At 44.1% G+C, this 26,220-nt stretch overlaps 1 protein-coding gene and 1 non-coding gene across 2 annotated transcripts in view; both read left to right on the top strand.

Moving 5' to 3' along the window:
• The window catches only part of Rere (arginine-glutamic acid dipeptide repeats), a 315,130-nt gene that overhangs the window by 235,707 nt on the left and 53,203 nt on the right, over window positions 1-26,220 (top strand). The window contains 1 exon segment of the mRNA XM_047522366.1: window positions 6,846-6,926. Coding sequence (XP_047378322.1) covers window positions 6,846-6,926 — 81 coding nt within the window.
• On the top strand, window positions 14,964-15,070 carry LOC124968118 (U6 spliceosomal RNA). The gene has a single exon (XR_007105636.1). It is a non-coding gene; the product is annotated as a U6 spliceosomal RNA (small nuclear RNA).

Here is a 26,220-nt window from a genome sequence, read left to right on the forward strand (position 1 = left end):
AGTGTGTAAATATTTAGAACAAAAATCAAATGATAGATCTTCAAGCACTATCAACAGTAACCTCCAAAGGGAAATGTGTCTTTGACATGGGATGATGGGAATCTGTAACAAATAGGATTTTGCGGGCGAGCTGTAGCAGGCTCTCAGTCAGTGGGTTGCCTCTTGGAACCTCTGGAAAACAAGTAGGCATCATGAACACACCCTTCTGAAGGGCTTGTGTTTTTCACTTGACTTCAGGCTTGCTTTCTCCACCTTATTCCTCTTTAACACAGGACTTCACTCATGACACATCTTTATTTTCTTCAGCTGCTCTGTACCTTCAGAAAGCTATGGATGTATTCCTTTTCCTTAGTGCTGGGCTGCTGGGCTTAAAACTTGAGTGTGTCTGTTGGCAGAGGAGACTGGAGATTGCTTACTTGCAGATCTGCTTGTGCTTCGGTCCCCTAAGAACCAATAAGTCATTAACATAAAATTCTGTGCAGAAAACGGGGCAGAGCAGAAGGAGCCATTTTCACAGTGGGAATCATTTTAATACCTACAGTGTTTTCTAAACAGTTATGTAAGAGGACTGAGTGCACGCCATTCTCTAGAAGTCCCGGTGAGTTTCTGACTGTGATACACTAGTTAAAATTCACCAGAGAGAGTTAATTTTGAAAGCTCTCAGCCAGGGGTTAATGCAGAGGCATCTCTTAGCTGTTTTTAGAGCCTCGCCTGCTCTCTTCCCACTGCAGTCACGGGTGGGATCCCACACCTCAGATGACACCAGAATGAGCCATGTTGGGAGTTTGAGGGTGGACAAGGGGCACAGGCACATCTACCCGTTGGAGGAGTTACTCTTGACCTCAGACTCTTCCATCTGCAGTACAATTTGCTATTCAGAATAATTTCTTGAGTTACATGGAGCACTTATTTTATGGCTAATTTAAAAGATAAATTGAGATGAGAATAAATTGTTATGACAATCTAGCCTTTATTTGTCCATTTAGGTATTGTCCATTTTTTTTGAGATACAGTATCTTGAAATACAAACAGTAGTCACCCAGTCACATCCCCAGTCGGTACCTTTGACTCCATTCCTAGGCACCACCCCAGTCCTGAGGCTCCCCAGTTGTTTACACATGTCACCCTGGCCCTCCTGCCCTGGGCCAAGGATTTGGTGACCTGTGGCCAGTTTCCCCATATGTAAGGTGGAGATACCAGCAGTCCCCACCTCACAAGGTGGTGGTGATGGTCAGACAGGGCGTTGCGCGTTGAGCCTTGAGGTGGTGCCTGACGCTCGTGTTGAGCATTTTTACTGCTGTATTGGGCAGCTCGTCCCTCACTTCTTCATATCATGACACATTAAAAATGGACAGTATTCATATTGATAAGTAAGTTTTACAGGGAGGCTGTTTGTCTAGGCCCAGCTGCTCCCTAGGGCTGAGAGAAGAATCAGCAGCTGTTGGGCCAGTGAGGCACAGTGCTGGGACCAGCACCGGAGCGGTTGGGGGCGTGGGGGGGACACAGCAGCAGCAGGAGCATCTGAACATAGCAGTTGATAGTCAGAGATAATATTCCTGCATTTTGACCAAATGACTTCTATTGCTGTTACATATCTCTCATTTTAAAAGTGGTTGTGTCTGAACAGCCGTGTCAGAATTTCCTTTATGAAACACAAGGAAGGACTAGATCCTATGACTTCTAAGTTTGAACCTCATGTACTTTTCACTCTACCAAAAGTTAAGAAGTAGAGCTTTCCAGATACATTGTATTAAAACCCTAGTGTAACAGGATTCAGGTACTCAAATTTTTTGTTTTTGTTTGTTTGTTTATAAGCCAGGAGTTTATTTTCTCTACTGAGAACTTACATGGGTTGATAACTCCAGGTGGTGATAGAGTTTTTAGCTCAGTAGTAGAATACTGTATCAGTTTTTCTAAGACTTGGAGCACAGTCATAAACCAAGTTGTAACATAAAGAACAGTCTCCTTGCTATAAATAAATACATATTTCTGTTTGAATCTCACCTGGCTGTAGGGATAAGAAAGAGAAAATGACTTGTCCGTGTTCACATTCAGGTTGGTTGGACATGCAGCACATCAGAGAAACAAGTGCCAGCTTTCCAAGCCCTCTGGTCATGGTCTGAGAGCAGGTGGGACCATGGAGCATGAAGCATGCTTAGCCTGCCACCTTTTTCATGTTCACATTATTCTTTCTCCGTCACCGGTGGCATGTTTGCCTTCTAACGTCTATACCTGGTTAGAGACAAAGCTAATGGACGTAGAAATAACGCATGAGGCCCTCAGTTTCAGTGTTGGCAATGCTGATGGCCAGCCTGACCACTATAAAACGGTTAAGAAACATACCATGTCCATGGACTTTCATTTAGAGGCATATAGTACCTGCCTGTTGATAGGTTGATGGTGTAAATTAGAGCTTTCAAAACAGCCAGGTTTTCATTTGAAGCGGGGAACGTAGAGGAAAAGTGACAGCTGCGAAGGAAACCTGTTTCAGTGTTGGTCTGTTCCAATCACTGACGCTTGGAGCCTTGTCTTGGTTTCGATTTTAAAGGCAGCTACTGTGCATTTCTGGTAAACCACAAGGTAAAGGCTGGTCTCTGAGAAGCAGATGTTTTGCAGGTTTTGAGGCCTTGTGGCTTTCCATAGAGAAGTAACAGTACTGGCCACATGAACCTTTTACTTCCTCTTTCCCCCACCCCAGTGGGGCCAAGGGTGTTGTGCACTTGATAGCATTAGTCGTTTGTATACGTGGACAGCTGTGGAAGGTCTGTGCTCACCTCCAGATGTCTGATGTATAATTTCTGGAAGTATCCTTTCGAGATGTCTTTGAGACAGTCAAGTCAGCGTTCTCAAGGTGGGGGCTTGGGTCACATACTTAGTCATAGAAATACTAGTGCATATCCTAGATGATGTTCAGAGCCAAGGGAACAGTGGAAATCATATTGAGGAAGCCTAGAACAAAGCTTTGGGGAGTCGCAAACATTTAGAGGTTGAGCAGAGAATTAAGCCAAGTGATATGAGAAAACCAGGAATGTTTGGTGTCAGGGAATCAAGGTCAACTCTGTTGTTATGGTTCAGATTGGACCCTCCAGCTTTTACTAATCCATCTTTACTCTGACTACCCCAGCCCAGGCCCTCTTCATCTCATGGTTGATTTCATTATGTTTCAGAAACTCAGTGAACACCAACTGCCTGGTGCCAAGGTAGGCAAAGTGGCATAAGATATAATCCCTGCCTTTGCAGACTTTATGAACTCTGAGTAAATGAAGTCTTACGCAAATAAAGAAATAAAAGGAAGGGATCAGGGAGTTCATTTTAGAGTGAGGGATTTGAGCTTGGGTTGAGATGAACCTTGAAGGTACCTAACATTGTAGTGACATTACTGATGGACATCTGCCTGGAAAGGGAGGCATGAACAAGGTCCTAGAGGGCCTGGAATTCAGGACTTGGGGGTGTAAACACTATCCTACAGAGAGGTCAAAGTGCTATTCTTAGGTAGGGGCTGGGACAAGATAGTGTGGGACTCATGATGAAATTTGTTGTTTCCCTAGTTCCTGGGCAGAGGATTGTAACTGAATGGGGGAGGTGGCCTGAACTGCTAGGCACTAGGAAAGAGGGACCAAGGCCTGGCCAGGGAACAGCACTAGGCTGGACAGAACAGGAGGGCCTTGAGCAACCTTTCTTAGGAAGAAAACCAGGCCCTTGGTGATTGATGTTGGATCCAGCTGGGAAGTGTGTCATTTCAGATAATGGTGCCATGACAGAAAATTATCACCAAAGTTGTCTGAATTTTACAGAGAGTGTGGCAGTGATACACATGGATTTGGGAAGCTAAGTTTGAAGTCTGGCTTTACCTTTGAGAAACTAGGTGACCTTGATCTGATTACTTAACTATCTATGCTTCAGCTTCCTTGTCTATAAAATGAGGTTGATAATAGAACTTCCTTTTTAAGTTAGGAGGATTTTGAATTAATACATATGAGGCTCCTGTGGTATAGAAGGTACGAAAAAGTTAGTTGAGTGGAATGATGTTCAGAGAATTTCATCATAATAAGTGGAAGAAAGAAGATCTGAACTCCAGTCTGTACACCTCTCCTACATTACCTGATGTTCCAGAATCAGTGTTCTCACATTTCACCCTCCTTGTCTTGGCCTCTCCTGATGAACCTGTTGTATGTCTCTGGGCATCAAACCCACATTTGATTACATGGTTCTGGCATTCTGTCACCTGATTGGTGTCAGAACACTCACCTCAACCCCACGCAGACTCTGACTCCATTACTCACCTCCATGTGCCACCTCTGTCCTTCATGGAGAGCCCTCTACAGATGCTGTCTCTTCAGTGATTTGGTCCATGTCTCCCGCCTTGGTGAAGGCATTTGGGCCACCCCAGGCCACCTCAGGCCCCCTTCCTCTGGGCTCCCTTGCTACTCTGATCAGCTGTTCAGTACTTATATGCTTGGCCTGGATGAACTGCACATATTACAGGAACGCCTAAAAAGGAATCCATTTAATAAAGGTCCATGGCTGTCATGAGCACCCCCAGGATAGGTGCTCAACAAATTCTTAAATACTTAAAAGAATGGGTGAATAAGCAGGAATTCTGATGACAGGAGTTGAAGCCCTCCTCATCTCACACTTGGGCTTATGTCCCTAGCCTCTTAACCTAGGCTAACCCCGCGTAGGACACTGCCCCTGGAGCAGTCCTTATCCATTCTCTTCAGGGAAAGCTCATGTCAGCATCTCTGCTGGCCTACAGTTAGGACCACAGCTCTTCAGGCTACTTGCATCCCGATCCTTGCCTGCCTCTCAGTCTTAATCTGCAGGCACGCTGTTCCGCACACCGTGTCCTTGCGGTTCCAAGAATGTTCTGTGTGCCTTCCTGGCTGACTGAGAGCCCTGCTGGAGCCCACCTGGCAAACTCAGGCTCTTCCTTGTCACTTCCTCTAAGACATCAGCAAGCACAGCAAAGTACTGCCTCCTCCTCAGCTCCACCCACCACCCTATTGTTTCTCTGCTGCTTTCCTTCCAGGCCCAAATCTGTTTACCTGTCTGCTTCCCAGGCCAGACTGGAGGCTTCTTGAGGGCAAGGCCATCTCTTTCTTACCTCATCTCTTCTGGAGATGCTGTGTGCACACAGTCGGGAATGCTCGTTGATCATATGAATAATACTTTGGTCTAGTAACAAAGGTCACATTTCTTCAGACAAGAGGACAAGCGTGCTTCTTTCTGGTGCCTTGACAGATATTTCCTTCGGACTGTGTGAATTATATTGAAAATTGACAACGATGAGTCATATATCAGCCAAGAAAATGCAAAGTCTCCGGGACTGGAGTAGGGGGTTGCCGACGGGTCTTGCAGGCCAAATCTGCAGGTCTCAAAACACCAGGAGTGGGAGGGCCTCTTTCCTCCGTGGGCAGGTGATTTATTGGCTGGGGAGCTTCCGCGGTGATTTAGTTGTGGAAGGGCGCCTTGTGACGCGCAGGCCAATGCCTGGGCCGGGCGGGGAGCGGCCGCCCACAATCGCCGGCCGGAAGGGGCCGCGGGGGTCGTGGGGGCGGCCCCCGCCTGGCAGCCCAGGCTCTGTGGGCGTGCGGCCCGGGCGCTGTCGACCCTGTGCGCCCCGAGCGTGGGCCGGAGACCTAGCGGCCAGGCCCCGGCCCCGCGGGCCCCGGGTCCCCCGGCGCTCCGCGGCAGGGAGGAAGTTTCCGTGCCTTGCAGCCTCGGCGTGCTGCTGCTCTGGAAGGAAGACGCTGGGAGCGCAGCGCAGCCGGGAGGCTCTGGCTACCCAGCGGGGGTCGGGCCGGGGGCGGGGCCGGGGCCGGAGCGCGGGGCCCCGGCGGGCGGCGCGGCGATCCAGGCCGCCTTTTGCAGCCGCCCGCGGCCGCGCCGGGCTCTGCGCGCCGCGCTCCAGCCTCCTCCCCCGGCGGCGGCGGCGGCAGCGGCCTCAGCCCCGCGCCCCCCGCGCCCCGCGCCGCGCGGCCCCGCCGCGGTCACACGCCGAGCCGCCCGCGGCCGCCTCCGCCCTGCGCTTTGTGGAGCGGCGCCGAGTGACAGGCAGCGGCCCCTCGCCGCCCCCGGCCCGTGCACTTACCTGTGGCTGCCGGGGTCGGCCGCGCGGGACCCGGCTCGCAGCCCGGAGGTGGGGGCCGGGCGGGAAGGGCTGCTCGGGAGGAATGGGACAAAGTGAAAGTCTCCGGGCCGGGCTCGGGGACGAGTCTGAGACTGCTGCGAAAATGGAGGGGGCGGTGAGGGGTGTCTGGAGGAAGGAAGAGGTGCTGGCCATTCTTTATTTGGAGTGGCTTTTAATGACGGAGATGGCGGGGCAGGCCGGCTGGGCTTCGGGCTCCCGGCGGGCTTCGGCGATATCCGTGCCTTCCTGGCGAATTTCGGGATTAAAGAATCGGGCCTTTTAACCCCCTAGGGTGCCCTTCTGGAAGAGTCACCAGGCTTGGTTCTGTTTCCCTTCTGCCCAACACTTCTGGGAAGCTTCGTTCTGGAGCAGAAAGCAGTTGTGCTGTTTTATTGAAACATGGGCATATTTGTTGTTTAGACCTTCGTGGGTCAGACTACGTCTGGTGGCATAGGAGACAATCTTAGCTATAGAGAGAGTATGTCTTTCTCTTAAATGCGCTGCCCGGGTTGGGGTTCCGATGGGGGCTGCCCCAGGCCCTCGTCCACGGGTGAGTCCCAGCTGTGCTGCCGAAATATTCTTCCAGCATAGTCAATATTCCCTAGCTGAGACTTTTTTTGGTGGTTGTTATTTTGCTGATTGCAGATATCTTTGCTTTGCTGACATCCTGTTTTGTTTTTGGGTTTTACATCCCATTTGTTTCTTTTTATCATAGAAACGCTTCGTTAAGGGACTCAGGCAGTACGGCAAGAACTTCTTCAGAATTAGAAAAGAGCTGCTTCCCAATAAGGAAACAGTGAGTACAATCGGACTTTATGTAACTTGATTTTTTTTCCCCCCCCCTCTTTGCTCCTGCTGCTTCTCTGCATTTGATCTTAGGAAATGGTTTCCTTTAACCCTGTGCAGTGCTCAGACTAAGGGTGGCGTTTAAGATTGTATTGGCCCCACTTCCTTGACTTTTAATTTTAGCCTGTGATTTTAGATGGTAAAGTGACATACGCTCATCCCCCTGAAGGAACTGTGTTGTAACTGTAGGAATAGAAAAGCCTTGGGGAGCAGAGGGTGAGTTGGGGGAGGGATTGTGGGGTCTGAACCTCTAATGTTAACTATAGTGACTGGGATAGGAAATGCCATTTATCACTGGTTTGGATTCGATAATTGGCAAAGGTCATTAACCAAGCCAGACAAGAGAATTAAGGGATTTGTGATTCCCTGTAATTTGAATTATGTTAGGATTTTCCCCCTTCATATAAAGTTGCCCTTTTGAAGAGTAATTTTTAACTCTTAATATTCTAGCCCTAAAAGTATGCACTTCTCATTGGACTGATACATAAGGGTTTTTTTGTTTTTTTTTTTTTTTGTTTTTTTTTTTTTTGGGTGCTGGGGATCAGAACTCAGGGCCTTGTGCTTGCAAGGCAAGCACTCTACCGACTGAGCTATCTCCCCAGCCCCGGGTTTTTTTAGTAAGTTGCTTAAGTGAAGAATTTTTAAAAATTCCTTTGATATTTTACAAAGCTGGGGATCAGATCGGACAATACTACTGATAAACTTGGGGTAGGAGGTTTTGCTGAAGAAACTTACAAGTGAAATTATATGAGGATATTGCTGGAAGGAGTTCAGTTTCATTTGCTTGTAATCTGCCCTCCTGCTCTTCTTACAGGTGGTATTGAGGGTGGGAGAGACTAGACTTTTGGCTAGGCCAGAGTATAGGGGTCACTAGGGAATGGACCACCACTTACCAGTAAGACCCAATAACTGGAAGTACTCCCCAGGACTTTTTTGGGGGGGGGGGTGAGGGAGGTTGGACAGATATTTAAATTGATATTTAATCTGCCTATACATTGGGCTGTTTTTTAGGAAGTGGAAGATAAAGGAAGAATATCCATTATAAGAGTGGGTAGTAGAATTTTTGTTGGTCTGCTTTTTTGTTTTCTCTTGGTATCCTTTACCAATTTCTCTTATTTAATTTTATTTCTCTCTTTTTTTTTTTTTGAAAGAACTGTCTTTCTTGATACTTCACTATGTGGTACCTTAAGGAACTCATGATGCAAAATGGAGAGAAAGGTTCTGAGATTTTAAGTACGGTCTTAATACAGTTGATGACTATATCAGTCAGTCCGTACTTAGATTAAACTTTTAATATTTTTTGTGCATCTGAATATACTGAGATGGGTCATTGAGAGTGGTTGGGAGAGAGAGCCATTTATAAATATTAAAGTAAAATTATTATGGAACTGATCTCTTTAATCAACTTATTTTTTTACTTTTTCCAGAACAGGTTGGAAAGAGGTAATTACTGTGAAACACTGAAATGAATATTCTTGAAGTTGTCTGGGGATTTCAATTGTTTAGGCTTCATACATACTTTTAAAATTTAAAATGGTTTGACCCAAGTGTAGGAGTTTTGGTTTGGCTGAGTGAAAAGGCATCCATATGAATAAATTTGTCCTGAAGTTGTGAACAGCCAGCTTGTCCCTCTTAACTCGTTTTATATATCCCTGTGCTCTGCTAAAAGTTGTAAACCATGAAGAATTTTACACAAGAAATCTCTTGACAATCATTTTTATCTTTCTCGTTTAAAAAGTACTTACAGTGGCACAATTAAGCATTGCATCAAGAGTCTATGGTCTATCATTAAGAAATGCCAGACAGTTTTATCTAGTGTTTTATCTCTGTGGTGGAAACAGACCTGACTAACCTTTAACCTAGGTAAGGCTCTTTGATCTGAAAGTTAACTTATTATCTGTCCTCTCACTCTTGGGTGTCCCTTTTTGTTGATGGCACCTAAACAGCCTTTTCTTCTCATAGCTGCTCTTGGTGCACCAGCCTTGTGAGCTGCCTGTGGTTGTCTTTCCTAAGACCTTTGCCCGTCACTCACTTGCTGAGGCTGTTCCCTTCTCTTCTGGCACCCTTCCTCTTACTCACAGGGCACCATCAATGGAGTAAATGGGAGACTGGTTTGCAGAAATGGAAGATTTATTGTGGCTGACCTGCTGGGCATTCAGTGTCCTGCTCTCTTTGGACTGCAAGGGAGGAATTTGGTAGTAGGGTAAACCTATAAATACTGTAATCAGCTGGGAGAGGCACTCATCTACTATTTTCTTAGTTATCAGTGTAGCCAGGCTAATCATTCACAGCCCTGAGGGAGGAGAGGTCAAAGGTGGTTTTTCATTTTTGCTTCAGAAGATGGGAAGATCTGCAGGTACCAGTGTTTTTGGTTCAAACTTTCTTGGTAAAAATCTTATGGTCTTGCTTTTTTTTTTTTTTTTTTTTTTTTATAGTGAATCTCTCTAATCTAGTACTTCCCACATTCACCTCCTGTCTGCCAGAGTTGTTAAACTCATTTCTTTGCTGTTCTTAAGTGACTTGAAACTTCAGAAGGGCATGAGCATCCAAAAGAACATACCCGTCTGGCATGGAGCAGGGCCAGCAGCCCTGTGTGCTATTCTGGGCCTTACTGGGAACTGTAGTACTTGATGATCTTTGTGCAGTCTGCTTGGAGCTGGGAAGTGGGGCGTTCAGGTCACATCCTGACTGGAGAAGCTGTTTTATCTGAAGTTATGGTTGTGTGCATGAGCGTTTTATAAATAGTGCTACCATCTTTATAAAAACGTGTGCACACCTTTAGCGTTTGCTGTGCCTGAGAACAGTAATGGTTCTGGCTGCCTCTGCCACTCACTTGCTGTGAGCCTCAAGTTATTCAAGCTCTCTCTTTTAAAATTTGTATGTATGAAATGGAGTGATAATTCCTACCCCTTAGAACTGTTTGGAGAATTTAAGTGAGGTAATGTCTGTGAAGAATGCGTAAGAACACTTGAAGGCAGTTGTTCTTCTTTGTTGGGCCTGAATAAGATAAGTAACTACCTGTTTTCATTAATCTGTCCTGCCAGACCCTTTCAGTTGAAAAGCTGGGAGGAGTGGAGGGCCCTCCTTAGTTTAGGAACATTCCTCCTCACCCTTGAAGCTGGGTTGAGGGGACTGGGTTTCTGCCAGTTCATCTTGTGCAGTTACGTCAGAGGAGGGATCCCGGTGGGCATGGCCATAAACAGTTTTTCTAGCTCTTTTGGTTTCTGCTGTTTATTATACAGGAACTAAATCTGACTTTTCTCTGAACGTTGCTACCCACTGAAGTGGGAATAGTGGCCACAGTGTGGAAAACCAACTGTTTATAGAGGTTTAGTTGGATGGGTATTACATGTTAACCTCATGGTACCCAAGGGAATACTGCAATTCAAATCTTTTAGTATCTTGGTTGTACATATACCCTGTAGTTTATTCTACCCACTCTGTTTCTCCCTCTCCCTCTCTATGACCATTTGTTTCCCTTTAATATGCTTATACAATGTATAATTAGTAGCAGAATGTGGTAAGAAGTCAGCTGAACATCTCAGGTCCACCTTGACAACGTAATTCCCCCTCAAGGCACCATTTGTCCTAAACCACATCTTAGTTTTGGGTGTTGGTATGTTTGTGTGAATCACAGTGAGTATTCGGTCACTGGCCTTCTAAGATGACAATAAGAAACCAGGCCTCTGGATTTTGCTTTGAGCGCTGCTGCTTTATTGTTGGGTAGATGAGTTACATGGCCTTTGATGTTAAGATCATACCTGAAAAAAATAGGAGATCTGATACAGCCAAATCTTAAACTTAGAGGGGCAATATTATGGATAATATAAAATCATATATATATATATATATATATATATATATATATTTTTTTTTTTTTTTTTTTTTAACATGCATTGCCATTTTCTGCAAAACCATGAGATATTTTCTCAGACCATAGTGACATTTGCCTTCTCTTACTCTGAGAGTGTCTCTCTCCTTCTCTGACACCTGGGTGACTGTCAGTTGAATCCTGACCTTTGTCCACAGTGCTGTATGCTGTTCCTAGCATTGGGCTGTAGATGGGAGCACCTCCTTGGTGACCTGGCACTGCTGTTCTTGTCTCAGATGCAGTGAACATTTTGATCTGCCTAACTTGGAAGGGGAGAGGTGCCCTACGCTGCCAGTCTCTGGAGGAGAGGGAAGGCTTGAAGGCATGTACGTGACTTTCCAGTATTTCTGGGCACCTAACCCAACAGAGGTTAAGCTTATGTTATCTGTAAGCCCATTCATGATGCATTAATAGTTACTCTACTAGAAGTTCATTTTCATTTTCAGAACTAAACATTCCATATCATTCAGTTTTTTTTTAAAGTTTAGGGTAAGTGCTTTTTTTTTTCTTTTTTGTGGTGCTGGGGATCGAACCCAGGGCTCTGTGCTTGCAAGGCAAGCACTTTACCAACTGAGCTATCTCCCCAACCCTAGGGTAAGTGCTTTAATGGGTGGAGTGTCTATCAAGAAACTGGGTGCCACCCCTGCCCTGCAGAGAGCTGCCATTGCAGGGGGAAGGTGGACCCTTTACATGCCTTGCAGTACTTGGCAGAATGTCTCGACCCTTGGTGGGTGATGATTCAGGCCCCACAAAGTGATCATACAGGCTAGGGTTCCTGAAGGGCTAATTTCAAAACATGATTTTGAAAGTGGACTTTGGGGCTGGGGAGAGCTCACTCGGTAGAGTGCTTGCCTTGCCAAGCACAAGGCCCTGGGTTCGATCCCCAGCACCGCAAAAAAAAAAAAAAAAAAAAAAAAAGAAAGTGGACTTTGATGGTGGTGCTCATTTTTTGATGGGGTTGGTTGGGAGGGTGAAGGAAAAGTAACTTTCCAGCCATAGGAAGTATCATGAGCAAAACCACAGAGGCAGGAAATTGTAAAACATGCCCAGCAGGGACAGACACATGTGCAGAGATTAAATAAGCAGATACAGGAGAACTGGGGCCCAAATTCTAGCTTGGAGTAGAGCTTGGGGGACCTTGAACTACCTCCAAAGAGTGTTTGAGTGAGTGAAAGCAGGACCCATTTCTGAAGACTTTTGAGAAGAGCAGTGAGGGCATCCCTGGCTGAGTTGTGGAGCCAGGAACAGGAGGAGCAACATGTATGGATAGGAACTGAGCAGGAAGCTTAGTAATAATTCAGATTTACAGGAAGATAGAAAATGGGGAGTTGAAAATTGACTTTCTGAGAATGGAAACCGGCCTTTTATCTTGATTTTCCTATTGAAAATGTGCAGGCTGGGGATATAGCTCAGTTGGTAGAGTGCCTGCCTTGCAAGCACAAGGCCCTGGGTTCAATCCCCAGCACAGCAAAAAAAAAAAAAAAAAAAAAAAAAAAAAGAAAAGAAAATGTGCTACTGTTCGATATGGCCCAAGAGCCCAGGTGAAGGGACAGTTGGTTTTGATGTTTTTATTAACATTGGCTGATTTTGCAGATTGAGATTTTTAATTTGAGAAATAACATGAAAATCAACCATTTTTCTTGGCCATATTCCTGTGAATTGAATTCTTTTAAATATGTGCATAACCACTAGATATTAATTGTTCTTTTTCTCCAGGCAAAAATGTCATTTGCATAGGGCTTATTTTCCCCAACAAAAAATACTGTTGAGAAAGGACTTTAAGACCAAGTAATTAAGATTCTGTTAATCTTGAGAGGTTAAAAATGATTCTAGCATTCATTATGAGGTTACAGCATGAACTTTATTTAATTTCAGATTATAACCTTAGATAAACAAGTTTCCAGCCTCATTAATGCTTAATCTAATGTTTCATAACAAAGTATGGACTTCCTGAAGAAGTTGACACTATTGAGAACTGCCAAATGTGGTGCAGTCACATAACACTGCTTAAGAAGCTCCTGGCTGCCCCCAGTGGGGTCCTCAGGGCTGCGTTATCACCATCACCTGGGAGCTTGTGAAAATTGCAGACTCTCAGGCCCTTTGTCCATGGCCATTGAGCCAGAATCTGCATTTTAATAAGCTCCCCAGGTGATTCAAATCTATAGTAAAAGTGCTGGGAGCAGCTGCTGTTTACAGCTATGCAGACTTCAGAACCCTCACCCTGTAAGGCACGTTCATTCTTAGTGTCTTTATTCATTCTTTTAAGTTGTAAATTGTTTCACTACTAGGGGTTGATTTTTTTGGATTTTTGTTTTTCAAATTATTACAAAGTATTTCGAACATATAGAAAAGTATCTGGGCTTATTTCCATTCTCAATATTAGAATTTCTTTAAGCCTTCTCTTTTTCTCTTTTGTGCTGCTAGGAATGGAACTCAGGGCCTTGACATGCAGGTGCTCTGCCACTGAGCTACATTCCCAGCCCTAGAATTTACTGGAGTTATTTTCCCATCTCTACTCTAGAATTTTCCCATTTCCCCCTAGAAACACAGTTATGACTCCTGTCTTATTTCATATAAAATCCTACACTTCTCAAGACTGTGTAGCATGAAGGCAGTGTGTGAGTTAGACTATAAGACCCTGCTTCAGTTTCTAACAAAACTTTTTATTTGAAAGACTGATGTTATCTTATGAATAAGAAGCTTTTGTGTTCTTTACTTCTGCAGTGTTTTCAGGTGTTGCATTCTTTTGCTGCCATCCCTCCATGTGAGGATGAATGTAAGCACTTTGAGGGGTTGAGGAGATGAGTAGGAGAGAGCGTGTGCCCTGCTGTTTCTCCTGATAACTGACCCTGCCTGGGTGCAAACAGTTGGAATTTTCCATTCAAGGCAAATGGGATTGCCAGTAGAAACAGGCAGTGAATTTTGGCAAGTGCTGTGATCTTACAGAAATTGCAGTGCTGAGGGGTTGTTCCCGGGCTTGAATCTATTCTTTTTAAATTATTTGTTCTAATTAGTTATAAATGACAGAATGCATTTTGACTCTGTACACACTGGAGCACAGCTTTTCATTTCTCTGGTTGTACACAATGCAGAGTCACACCATTCGTGCACTCATACACGTATACAGGGTAATAATGTCCATCTCATTCCATCATCTTTCCCACCCCATAGCCCCTCCCCTCTGCCCTATCCAAAGTTCCTCCATTCCCCCCACCCCCACCCCATTGTAGATCAGCATCCACTTATCAGAGAACACATTTGGCCTTTGGTTTTTTGGAATTGGCTGGCTTCACTTAGCATGATAGTCTCCAACTCCATCCATTTGCCTGCAAATGTCATAATTTTTTTTCTTCTTTAAGGCTGATTAATATTCCACTGTGTATATATACCACCGTTTCTTTATCCATTCATCTGTTGAAGGGCATCTAGGTTGGTTCCACAGTTTAGCTATTGTGAATTGAGCTGCTATAATTGACGTGGCTGCATCACTGTACTGTACCTTTGAATCTATTAATTCTGATAGTCTAAGCTGTATGGATACCTTGAGTGGGTTCCAGTCTTAACTAAGGTAATCCAACAGAGGTGACTGCTTCCCTTATGTAAGTAAAGCAATTAAATAATTTGTATATAAGAAACTCCTGGTGCTGATGTTGGAAAGAAAAGGAGGTATTAAAATGTTTTGTGGCTTTTCAAACAAAGGGCTTTGGATATTTGCTGTGTTCTGTGTCAGGGTCTTAGGCCTGTGTTTGGCCTCCTCCTATGCATGAGGACTAGTGGAAATGGTGTGTAGGCGCGTGATGATGGGAAATTCATTGCTAGTGGCACCTGCACCCAAATGAAGAATGCCTCGGATGTTTAAGGCGCTGTTGAATAGCATGCTGCCTACAAGGATCAGTTTGTTATTTGCTGTTGGTATTTCTTACTATTTGCCTGGATCTTGTTTATCTGGATGACTTTTAGGTGGACATTTGTGGCTTTGTTTTGTGCGTGTTTTTTTAAGACTTATAAGATCTGTGAACGCATTCTGACTTTGAAACCTTAGTTTGCAAACTTAGTTTGAAAAATATAGCATGTCTTAGAAAACTTACTTTAAATTCAATTTAAAAACATATCTGAGTGCTCGCTTCGGCAGCGCATATACTAAAATTGGAACGACACAGAGAAGATTAGCATGGCCCCTGCGCAAGGATGACATGCAAATTCGTTAAGTGTTCCACATTTTTTTTTCTTAAAGCTTAAAAAAAATGTATCTGAAATGATTATCCTTGAATAATTGGTTCATTTTAATCTTACTTGAAGTTATGTCTTTGATAATGCTTGAGAGACTGGAGTAAAAATTATTGTTTTGAAAAGTAAAACATTAACCTCAGTCTGAAAACATCTACCCCAAGTGAAATATTTTCCTGTTGTATGTAATTTGAAAACTGTTAATTGTATTATGTGAATATGAAAAGCAAGGGGGTGGGTAGAAGTTTCTTGAAATGCCAGCATTCGTTGAGTTGTTTTCTTTCTGAACTGTTCAATTTCCCTGTTTGTGTCAGGAGGGGCAGAGCTGGGGATGCTACCCACCCTGCGCTGAGCTGCACCCCTGCCCCTGGGGAGTTTGGTTTTTCTATTAAGTTTTACTACTGATGGCCCTTGTTATTTTCTTTTGTCCTCTTTGGAAATTTGAGTCTTTGTTCTGTCTTCAGTCATCTTCTGAGTTCTCTCAGTATGGTGTCCTAAGGCCCAGGATCTGACTGTTGAGTTACTTGCGCCATCACAGTAAGCCAAGTTGGGAGTTTGGGGGGAGCTTTTGATAACCCCAGACTTGTGCCATTTAGTATGGGCGTGAGCCAAGCTCTCAGCCTAGGAAAGGGACCAGGTGGGTGGTGCTGCTCTGGAAGCAGCCAGGTGGATGGGTGCTCCTCAGCGACCTCGCCCACAGAGGCCTTGCTGGGCTGCACAGTTGTGAGAGTCTTGTGTACCCTCCTGTAGGCCACCTTCTGTTCACACAGAGGCCCAACTGTCTCTTCCATTTTATTCTGCCCTTTGACTATTGATTTTTATTTTGTTTTGGACTTGACTCTGCTTCCTCTTTTCCATACATTTCTGTTGTACACATGGATGCATACATGTATCTGTGTCAAATGCAAGGCCTTCTGGGCAGGAACCACATTTTCATACCTCTTTACGTTACTTTTAGTGCCCCCTTATAGGGTCTGACTTAATATTTGTCAAAAATGAAATGTGTGTTGTTGAAAGAGAAAAAAAATGAAATATGTGTGTTCACACTTGAGAATAATGGGTTAGGAATACATCGTAACCACAGAGATATAATAATCAGTCCTAAAAGATAAAATTTAACTTCTAGTGTTCAAGGAAATGGTTTCCTCATCCTTTGCTCACTGTGTTGGTTTGCAAGGCTGTGTTTTTGTTTTTAAGACCAATGAAACCTGGGTGCCCTAGGCTTTTGGCTTTATGTAATGGACCGAAAATCCTTGTTAACTCAAGTGTCCCAAGACACTAAGACTAGAGCTTGGGGTTCACTTTGCCACACTAGGCCTTTCTGTTCTGTTCGTCAGCCACTCAGCACTACTTCTGCACAGCGGTTCTGTGTTCTAGATTATTTAAAGATTAAAACCTATTGTTTCTTAGCAGTTTTATTGTATCAGTCAAGAATAAAATATTGTCTTTATGGCTTGACTTCAAAACAGTAACGAGAGAGACAGAGAAAGAAGGGATGAGGGACCAGAAGCTCAGGTTGCCAGATCTCTGCAGCTTTGTAAGCGTCCTATGACTGTTTATGGATTTTTTTCTTTCAGTCTGTGAGTCACCATCATATGCCATTTTATTATCTTAAGAACAGTTTCTGGAATGTTTTATTCTATGTCTTTGCTGTATGAGTGCAGCACCATTGAGGGTGTTCTGAACAGTCTTAAGATGAAGTTTTTCTTCAGTGAGGCCTTTGATTTTGTATGTTCAGCTGCTGTAATTCTCTGTCCTCCTGTTCAGGAGTTGGATTTTTTTTTTTAAGTTTGGAGCGAAATGGTGACTTTCATGTGGTTGATTGTTTTAGCTGGCTGGAGCAAGGTATATCCAGTGTCTTTGGGATTTAGTGATCATTGTTCTAGGCATGCCCCTTTAAGATCAGAACATGGTTCTCCTCCCCACAGATACTGTATGGGAAATATGCTAATGAAACACATGAAATCAGGTCAGAGGTTTGATGGCCTTAAGTTACCAAGGGAGGTGCTTTGATTTTAAAGAATCTGGAACTTGTGGAACAATAAGAAGAATGTGATGTGGCTGGTTTCACAAAGCGAAGGAGAGAGCCAGTGAACTAGGTGCTTTCTGTGGAATGTGGGGTTTAAAAAACATCTTTAGTACATTTCTAAAAACTCACACTTCTAAAAATATTAACTTAATGGTGTAAAACAGCAAAGATTTTTATTATATATCATGATTTTTGTAGATCAGGAATTTGGCCAGACTCAGTCTGGCCTTTGTTTTCTTGCTGCCAGATGGGTTGATCTGAAGTTCCAAGATGGCTTCCCTCCCATCTGCCACCTTGGGGGGCACGGTGGGAAGCTGTACTCTTTAGGTGCTGTTTACTAGAGTACCTACATTTTGCTTATAAAACTTGAAGCTCTTACTTCATTTGATCTTATAAACCTTCCAGGTGATTCAGGAGAAAAGTCCATATGCTTCTCAGGACCATTTCATGTCTACCAGATATTAGGCAGAATGATACGTCTAAAGGATAGAAAGCGCTTTCTGTGGTCTTTCTGTATCTGTATTAAGATGACATGTTTACAAATAGGGGTATGTACCTATTTGTCCTGTGTACTTTTCTTAGATTCAAACTCCAGGGTACTGTTTTCTTTTGTACAATACTGTGTTCTCTCTCTCTTTCTACTATTTACTATGCTTTTAATATCTGGCAAGTCTGTAAGTGGTTCTATTTATTATGAAAGTTTTCTAGAAATCCTTGAAGTAGAATGTTTGGATAGTGGGAAATTAGGAAGTTCATAGTTGGTTCTTTATACCAGTCAGTTATCAGACACTGCCTGTGATTATGGAGCATGGTGAGGAGATAAAGAGGTGGTTTTGTTCCCTAGGAATCTCTGACTGTTTAATTGCCACAGTGCAAGTTGGAGTGAAACCAAGTGCTAAACTGTGCAGTGTGGACATTAGGTGGTAATGGGAGGCTCAGGGAATTGTGTCTTGAAATTTTTTGAAGGGCAGGTGTTCTAAAACGTTAAAACTTATTTGAAGTCAAGTACGGTGGTATATTGCAGCAACTCAGGAGACTGAGACTGGAAGATTGCAAATTCAAGCCTTAATGATTTAACTTATGGAAACCCTGTCTCAAAAATTAGAAGGAGCTGAGGATGTAATTTAGTGGTAAATTGCCCTGGGTTCAGTCCCTGGTACCCAAAAAAAAAAAGAAAAAGAAAAAAAATTGTTTGAAATTCCTTGCCAAAAATGTCCTCAAAGTATCGTTGCTGTCTGTTGACCAGTGCTCTATCCTCTACAGCATTCCTGTTGATCCTGAACTCCTGGTGGTTTTGTACAGTTTCGTTTTTTGACGTGTTTTCTTTTTAGTAAGCTGAAATCTGAGTTTACTTCACCTTTCCTACGGTGAAGTGCGAAGCCCTGGGATATAGAGAACTGTTGTCCTAACTGCCTCTCGGGCGCTCTTTGTGTGGATCAGGGTGGTTGGCACATCTGCCCAGCCTGTCTCCGCTGTCCATGCATGCCTCAGGAACCAGCAACATCAATCTAGGTAAGCTCCTTGGGATATTTATTATTTGTCCGTCTATGAAACCTGATATCCACAGAAAGGAGAAAGTGGCCAGTAGGGCCAGGGTCACCCCCATCCTGCGCTTGGCCTTTTTCTTCACCAGATTGGCAGGCAGGCACAAGTAGTAATTCTGTACCTGCTGTGCATCTGTGCGTTCTTCCTAGGTAACCTGAGTTTTAATGGAGGTTTTGTTCTTTTGAATTGAGCCTATCTTGAGAAAATGTTCATGTTAGGATTTAAAGTTGTTACTTGGCACAGCAGTGCATGCCTAGACTGACCATTGACTGGGCCATTTTGACACCCAGAGCAGACCTGAGCAAAGACTGGCAGTGCCCAGGCTGGGCATACTCATGCCTGAAATAGTAGGGTCTTTCCTGCAGGCAGAGACCATTTGCTTCAGTTATGACCCCAGATGCACTGCAGGAACCTTGTCCATGATGACAGTATCAGCACCAGGCAGTTCTTCAGTCCTGCATGTTTTGGTAAACGACAGCTGAAGCGTGATAGCAGCAATTCACCAGACACAGGCCCTCATCTCTTTGCTGCTTTGTTTTAAAACATCTGTTGAAAGCAAAGCTTGGATACCAGAGTTCCATCCAGTACCGTTGTTGTGTCCCCCCCAACCCTCACCTCCACCCCACCCCCACCCCTACCCCCACCCCGCAAAATCTCTGGAAATGGCTGTCACAGACCAACCTAGGAGCCCTGGATTTTAAGGTGGAACACTGCTCTGGAGTGTGCCATCAGTTTTCCAGACTGAATTTTCAGCCTTTCCCTGAGCCTTTGTACCCCACTGAATCCTGGCAGAGGTGGGACAGTTCCACTCCTCTCCCTGCTGCCTCACCTGGCTGCTGTCACAAGCTAATCTGGTCCGAGGCAGACTGATGCAGTGTGAGAAGATGCTCTGCTCAACTCCAGGGCCCTGCCTTGGTAGCCTTCTGCTCCCTCCTTCCGCTGGCTCTGAGACAGCATGTGCTTGCTGAAGAAACGCAAGGCCCCCTTCAAGATGACAAGACCTTCCCAAGACCTTCCCAGGTCTTCACCTATGTGCAGCCTAAGAAAAGCAAGAGCATTCTTTCTAGCTGTGGGAAAGTGATTTCCATTCTCAGGCAAGAATGGCAAGAGACTAGTGCCGTAGCTCTCCTGTCTCACGTCCTACCTGCGAAACATCACAGGCATTTTAACTTGTTGGTCACTGGGCACCCGTGGAACATTTTTCTGGCTTTTTGCTCACTCCCTTGTTTTCTTTCCTCACCCCTGCCTAGCCCCAGCCCCCGTCCCTGCACTCACAGCAGGGGTCATTTTTTATAGCAGACATAACCTTTACTTCAAAAAGTATATTGCTTATAACAGGAAGCTGTTTCCTGCTTTTATTGTGAAGCGTCCTCCCTGTTGTTTACTGTGGGGGGTCTTCGTGCTGAAAGCCTATCCAAGTAGGCATTTGTGCATCCCAGAGGAACTTTTGATTTATTTCCTTAACTCTGCCTCCTTTCTCTGAGGTTCAGAAACCTTTAATGATCTGTGAAGCCAGGCTTCAGTGCAGAAAGCTGGTCGTTTTGAGAGCCCCTCCCACTGTACAGAAGGCGGCAGGTTTCCACATGCTGGGTTTTTGCCTCCCTGAAAAGCTGACCTCTCACAAATTTTGGTTGTACAGCAGGGCATCCTGGGTTGGGGCCTTGATAATGCTTTCATGAAATATTTTTTCTTCCTCGTCTCCCTTTCTTTGAAAAGTTGTAATGAAAATTCTGGGCTCTTGGCCAGCCCGTGGGTGTGATACAGGAGAAACGTTTGTAATCGCTGGGCTTTGATTGGGTTTATTTCCCATAAGCTTGATTCCTCTCCCCTCGCCCGTCTTCACGGCTAAGGGGGTAGCAGAGCCAAGGTTAAGCAAGGTGTTGCGCAAGCTGCCACCGCCTGGTGCAGTCGCTGTGCCAGGCCTGGGCAGAGGGTGGCAGGGGAGCCGCGTTCCCTGCGTGTTTGCTTTCTCTTCCCAGGCTGCCTTTACTTTCAAGCAGAGCGGGACAAGCTGTGTGGAGGCCGTGCTGGTTTTCCAGTGCTTCTGCTCAGGGTGTTCAGGAAGCCGTGGTACGGCTAGTCTGCAGATTCTGTTAGTCCAGTTACATATCACCGTAGACCTTTTTCTCTGGGGCTTCTGCCAGGTGAAGGGAGGAGGAGGCCTGCAGCAGTCAGCAGGCAGTGGCTCTGCTTTGATCTTCCTGTGGTTCTCATTTCAAAAGAAAGAAGGTGGCTGTAGCTTTAAAATGTTTTTTTAGTACTGCTTTGACCTCATATTTATAGCTCTTTTCATCCTTGCAATTGAAACACTTTGTAGACATCATTTTTCTGGTCCTCCTGACAGGCCTCTGAGGGTACTGGCAGTGTTGCACGTGCACAGGTGAAGAAACTGAGGCACTGTGACACCAGAAATGGCGTCTGCACGGGCCTGCCCTGGTCATGGGCTGCTTGGGTGTGAGGCAGTGTTGAGTGTTGCTCATTCTTCTTGTGGGAGAAAAGCAAGCTTCTGTTCTCATGGAGGTCTTTATTCTCATCCAGGCTCCTTGAAGTATGGCTGTGTGTGTGATCCCTTACACACGAGGGTGTGTTTCCTGGCTGTTGAGATGCCATCGCGGAAACTAGCAGAGGGCACTGGGATTGGAACTTCTGCTGGATCGGTTTCCAAGAGCGCTCAGTCTGTTTTTCTTGAGAAAAAATGTGGCCCTGCCTCCTTCCGGGTTAAGTCCTGGGAACCTGCCACAGTTTGATCACACCAAAAAACAGAATTCTGTCATGACCAGCACAGCTTCATCATTTCTAGATTTGGGGCTAAAATATGCAAATCACCAAACAGAAATTGGCCACAGGAAGAGCCTGTGCTGAAGTGGATTTCCTGACGGTCACTCTGCAGATGGCATTTTCTGGAACTCACCCTCAGGGTTCATTAACTTCCCATTGACTTAACAGTTCTATCCAGAGGCTCACATTTTTTTTTGAGTTTAGGATTCTTGTTTTTTAACTTATTGTGGAAATAGAGAGGGCTCTTAGAACATCTGTGGCATGGTTCTGTTTAGCCGTTCTCCCACAGATTTCTGTGATGCCTGGGTTGAAAATTTGGTCTAAAGTCATATATGTAAATAGTACCTCTTAGGTTTTTAAAGAGTAGACTAGAAATTTCAAACCCTGCAGATTATTCCCAGCTGTTGTTCTCTGTCACATAGACATATACAAACATAATAAACATCTTTGAATGAGTGATGCTGTAATTTCAAAAAGTTTGGCTATTCTATGCACAGTTCCTAGTCCTTAGTTCAAAATAATTTCAAACGTCAGTTCTGCAAGATGTGTGTCCTTTACCCAGCTTCCCCAGATGTTAACACTATCATATTACTTTCTCTTCTTTTTCTTGTGGGAGTGGGGTTTGGTAGTTTCCACCCAAGTCATTTGAAGGTAAATTGAGATTTTTATCCCCAAAGAAACCTCAACATGCAGTCTTTAATTTTGTTTTGTTTTGTTGGTGAAATTTGTATCACTAATCCCTTTAAAATATTTATCTGTCCCTGTCTGGTGATGCACACCTATAATCCCAACAAACTCAAGAGGCAGAGGCAGGAGGCTCACAAGTTCCAGGCCAGCCTTTGAAATTTAGTAAGAATCTGTGTCAAAATAAAGAGGACTGGGGATAGAGTTCAGTCCCCAGTACCAAAAATAAATAAAATAGAGCTACTCATCTGTTTACAGACTCACTCAGCAGCCTACTGCTATTAAAAAATCTCTGTGTACTGAAGTTTAATTTTTGTAGGTATTGGAGAAAGAGGGGTATGTTTTTTTGTCATTTTTCCCATTTGAAAACAGGAAATTACACAGCAGAAAATTAAAATCACTAGTAATTGCACTCTAAGAGATGACTACTGGTTAACTTTGTAATCCATGTTCTTTTCTTTAGACTGTTTATAGAAACATGTAAGTAAGTATTTTAAACAGACCTCATTCTGCTCTGTAAGTTTTTGAACTTACTTGTATGCGATCTTTTTTTGTAAAGCATGTATCTATAAATACTTTTTTTTTTTTTTCTTTTTTTTTTTTCTTTTTTCTTTTTTGGTACCAGGGGTTGAACCCCGGGGTGCTTAACCACTGAGCTGCATCCTCAGCCCTGTTTATGTTTTGAAACAGTGTCTCTGCCCAGGCTGGCCTTGAATTTGAGATTCTCCTGCTTCAGCCTCCCCAGTTGCTGGGTTTTCAGGTGTGCGCCATCACACCTGGATTCCATCAACTTTTTTAAAAACACATTATACCATTTCTAACCAACTTCCAGTTTTGAACATTTAAGTTCTTTCCAATATGCAGGCTTTTTGGTTGTCATCACCAATTTAAAAAAGAAAAATCTTCCTAATGAACAGAGTTGTCTTACTCGAAGGCATTTATTTCCTCAATACTTGTTTCCTCAGGACTCATTCTCAGATGTGTTTCCTGCAGAGTGGGGGCATTTCCAAGGTCTGCATCCAGTGCCCTCTTCCTTGTGCTCCCCACTCACCTTTGACCCCATTGTCACTCTTTTCGGTGACTTTTACCCAGCCCATAGCTCTCCTTGTTCTTGGAAAACTTTGTGATACATGAAAAAACCTAACCCCCCAAACCGAAAACTGACATAATAAAGAGGAAGGTGAATGATAGGATGGGGCCCCCATCTCCGCAGCCCTGGCAGTGTTGTGGTCACTGGCCAGAGCTGATTACTGTCCTCTGGGGAGTCAGGTGGGGAGGAAGCTTCTGGGGCAGCTGCTCGACCTCTGCCATATCTGCCTGCCTAGAGCCCTCTTCATGCCCGGCCGCTGGAGTGGTCAGCTCCAGCCCCTGCTGTCCTTATGCCCTGGGGCGCAGCCGAGTACATCACTAACTGTGCTTGATTTTTAACTGGAATTGGGTTATCTGTGGGCTTTGCTTCCCCTTCCTTCACTCCTATTAATTGAAGGTAGCTATTTCCATGATTAGTGAGGTAGCCAGTTAACAGTGTCTGTGGAAAGAGAGAGCTAAATACTGGTGATCTCACTTCACAATCTCTAGGGTTCTCTGATTTAAAAACTAGAAGTAAAAAAGTTATTAAGGAATTTTTAATCAGAAAAAGAATAACAGTTAAATAAAGTAATATTTAAAAAGGGAAGCAAGACAGGTAACACATTAGTGAAATAGAAAAGGAGACCCACGTTTCATCAAAAGCTGAGACTTAGCTGGGTCCAGTGGCGCATGACTGTAATCCCAGCAACTCAAGAGACTGAGATAGGAGGATTGCAAGTTTGAGGTCAGCCTCGGAAACTTAGTGAGACCCTGTCTCAAAACAAAAATTAAAAAGGGATGGGAGTGTAGCTTAGTGGTTAAATACCCCTATGTTCAATCCCCAGTAGCCCCACCCCCAATCAAAATGCCAAGTCTTCGAGAATGCCAGCATAATAGAGTGAGACTAACTCTAAAAGAAACAGAAGGCCAAGTAAATAACACTCGAAACAGAGGACCCAGCACAGGCAGCCAGGCAGAATTCTGAGCACACACACCAGGGCTACTGTGAACAATTTTATGGCAGGAAATTTTAAAAGGTGACAAGAAGAATCAGCAAAACTTACTCAAGGATGAAGATGCTGTATAACTGTTCATAAAGTCTGTCTGTAATTCAAGCACCCTTCCCCCAACACCGGCTCCAGGCTGTTTTACCAGATGTATTATGACAGATCTTATATAAACTATATTTAATTAACTGATCTTATATACACTATTTAATTAACAGGTCTTACATAAACTATTTCAGAGACAAGGAAGACAAGCTTTCCAACTCTTTTAAAAGGTCAGTTTGAACTCAATACCTGAACTATGTAAGTGCAACCTGGGAAGGAGAGGACTTTTGTGGGCCAGCTCTCACTTCACAAACAGAAACATACAGCCTCCTCAGTGAAACATGACCAGGTGGAACCCCAAAATGTTCAAGGAAAACTACAGGGAGACCCTGTAGATTTGACCAGGGATGCAGGGATGGTGTGTATCAAAGGCTTTCGACATGTCTTCTAGCCATCTGCTGCTGTGGGACTTGGGGCCCCAAACCCAGTGGCAAAACATCCATTCTGTTATGGTCAGGAATCCTGTGGCTCAGGAATTCTGAACGGGTCATAGTAAAGGTCACTTCTCTTCTCCACAATTTCTGGGACCTCAGTTGGGAAGCCCAGAATGGCTGAGGGTGGCACAGACAGCGAGAATCTTCACTAACGTGTCTGGGACCTCCGCCTGGAGTACTTGTACTTGGGCTTCTTTCAGCATGATGGCTGGCTTTGTTCCTTGGCCATTTCTCACCTGGCCTTAAAAGTCATCAGCATTGCTCCACCACATTGTATTGGTTACAGTGAGTCACCAAGGCAAGTTGAAATTCAAGGGAAAGGACAAGTCCCATCTTTAAGTGAAGAAACAGAAAGATCCCACTGAAGAAGAGGAAGCGAGATGAGAGATCCATTGTGGCATCTTTGGAAATGCAGTTGCCACCTAATACAGTGCACTGAGGAACACATGTGATCATTTCTATAGTTAAATGCACTTTCTTCATAATGGTGACTTGTAGCAGACTCAGCATAGGAGATAGATTTCATATTTAGAGATAAAACTTTTAGAAGTAATTAATTTAAAATAAAGAGCAAAATAAGGATGCTCAGTGTCATAACTGGCATTATTAGTCTGCACATCCCAACTTCTGCATAAACGTGGCAGACATAAATCCTGAGTGTGTGACACAACAAGAAATGAAAAGGAAGAGATAAGATTGTGATTTGTAGGAACAGGTTTAGCCACATAGAAAATCTGGAGGCTTTATTAATGGGACAAATGAAAACAGAAAAATTGCTTTAATGGAAAGATTTCAAAAAATCAGTGGTGTTCTTGTGGACCAATAGTCAAGGAGAAAATATAATAGATTAAGGCCCTTAAAAGTAAAAGACCAGGATAAAGGGAAAGATGATGTGCCAGTATAGATAGGTAAAAGTACTCAACATTATAAAGACTAATTACTATGTAAATTCAACATAATTTCTGTTTTCTTTCTTTTTAAAATTTTGTACCAGGGATTTAACCCAAGGGTGCCTAACCACTGAGCCACATTCCCAGCCCTTTTCATTTTGAGACAGGGTCTCACTAAGTTGCTGAGGCTGATTTCGAACCTGCAGTCCTCCTGCCTCAGCCTCCTGAGCCAGTGGGATTATAGGTATGTACCACTTTGCCTGACTAAATGTGATTTCAACCAAATTTTAAGTTGGGTTGTTTTTTGTTTGTTTTAAGTGGCAAACTTTCATTTTGCAACGCTGAGGATGGAACCCAGGTCCTTGTGCATGCTATGTAAGCCCTTTGTCACTGAGCTATATCCTAGCCCTTAGCAAGCTGGGCCTGTAAGGTAGAATAAATGTCCTAGAATAGGAAGGAAATGCTAACTAAAGAACACAGGAGGACTGGGGAGATAGCTTAGTCCGTAGAGTGCTTGCCTTGTAAGCACAAGGCCCTGGGTTTGATCCCCAGCACCAAAAAAAAAAAAAAAAAAAAAAATAGAACACAGGAGGTAAGCTTTACCCT

Source organism: Sciurus carolinensis, chromosome 1 (genome assembly GCF_902686445.1).
Source record: "Sciurus carolinensis chromosome 1, mSciCar1.2, whole genome shotgun sequence".
Lineage (NCBI taxonomy): Eukaryota > Metazoa > Chordata > Mammalia > Rodentia > Sciuridae > Sciurus > Sciurus carolinensis.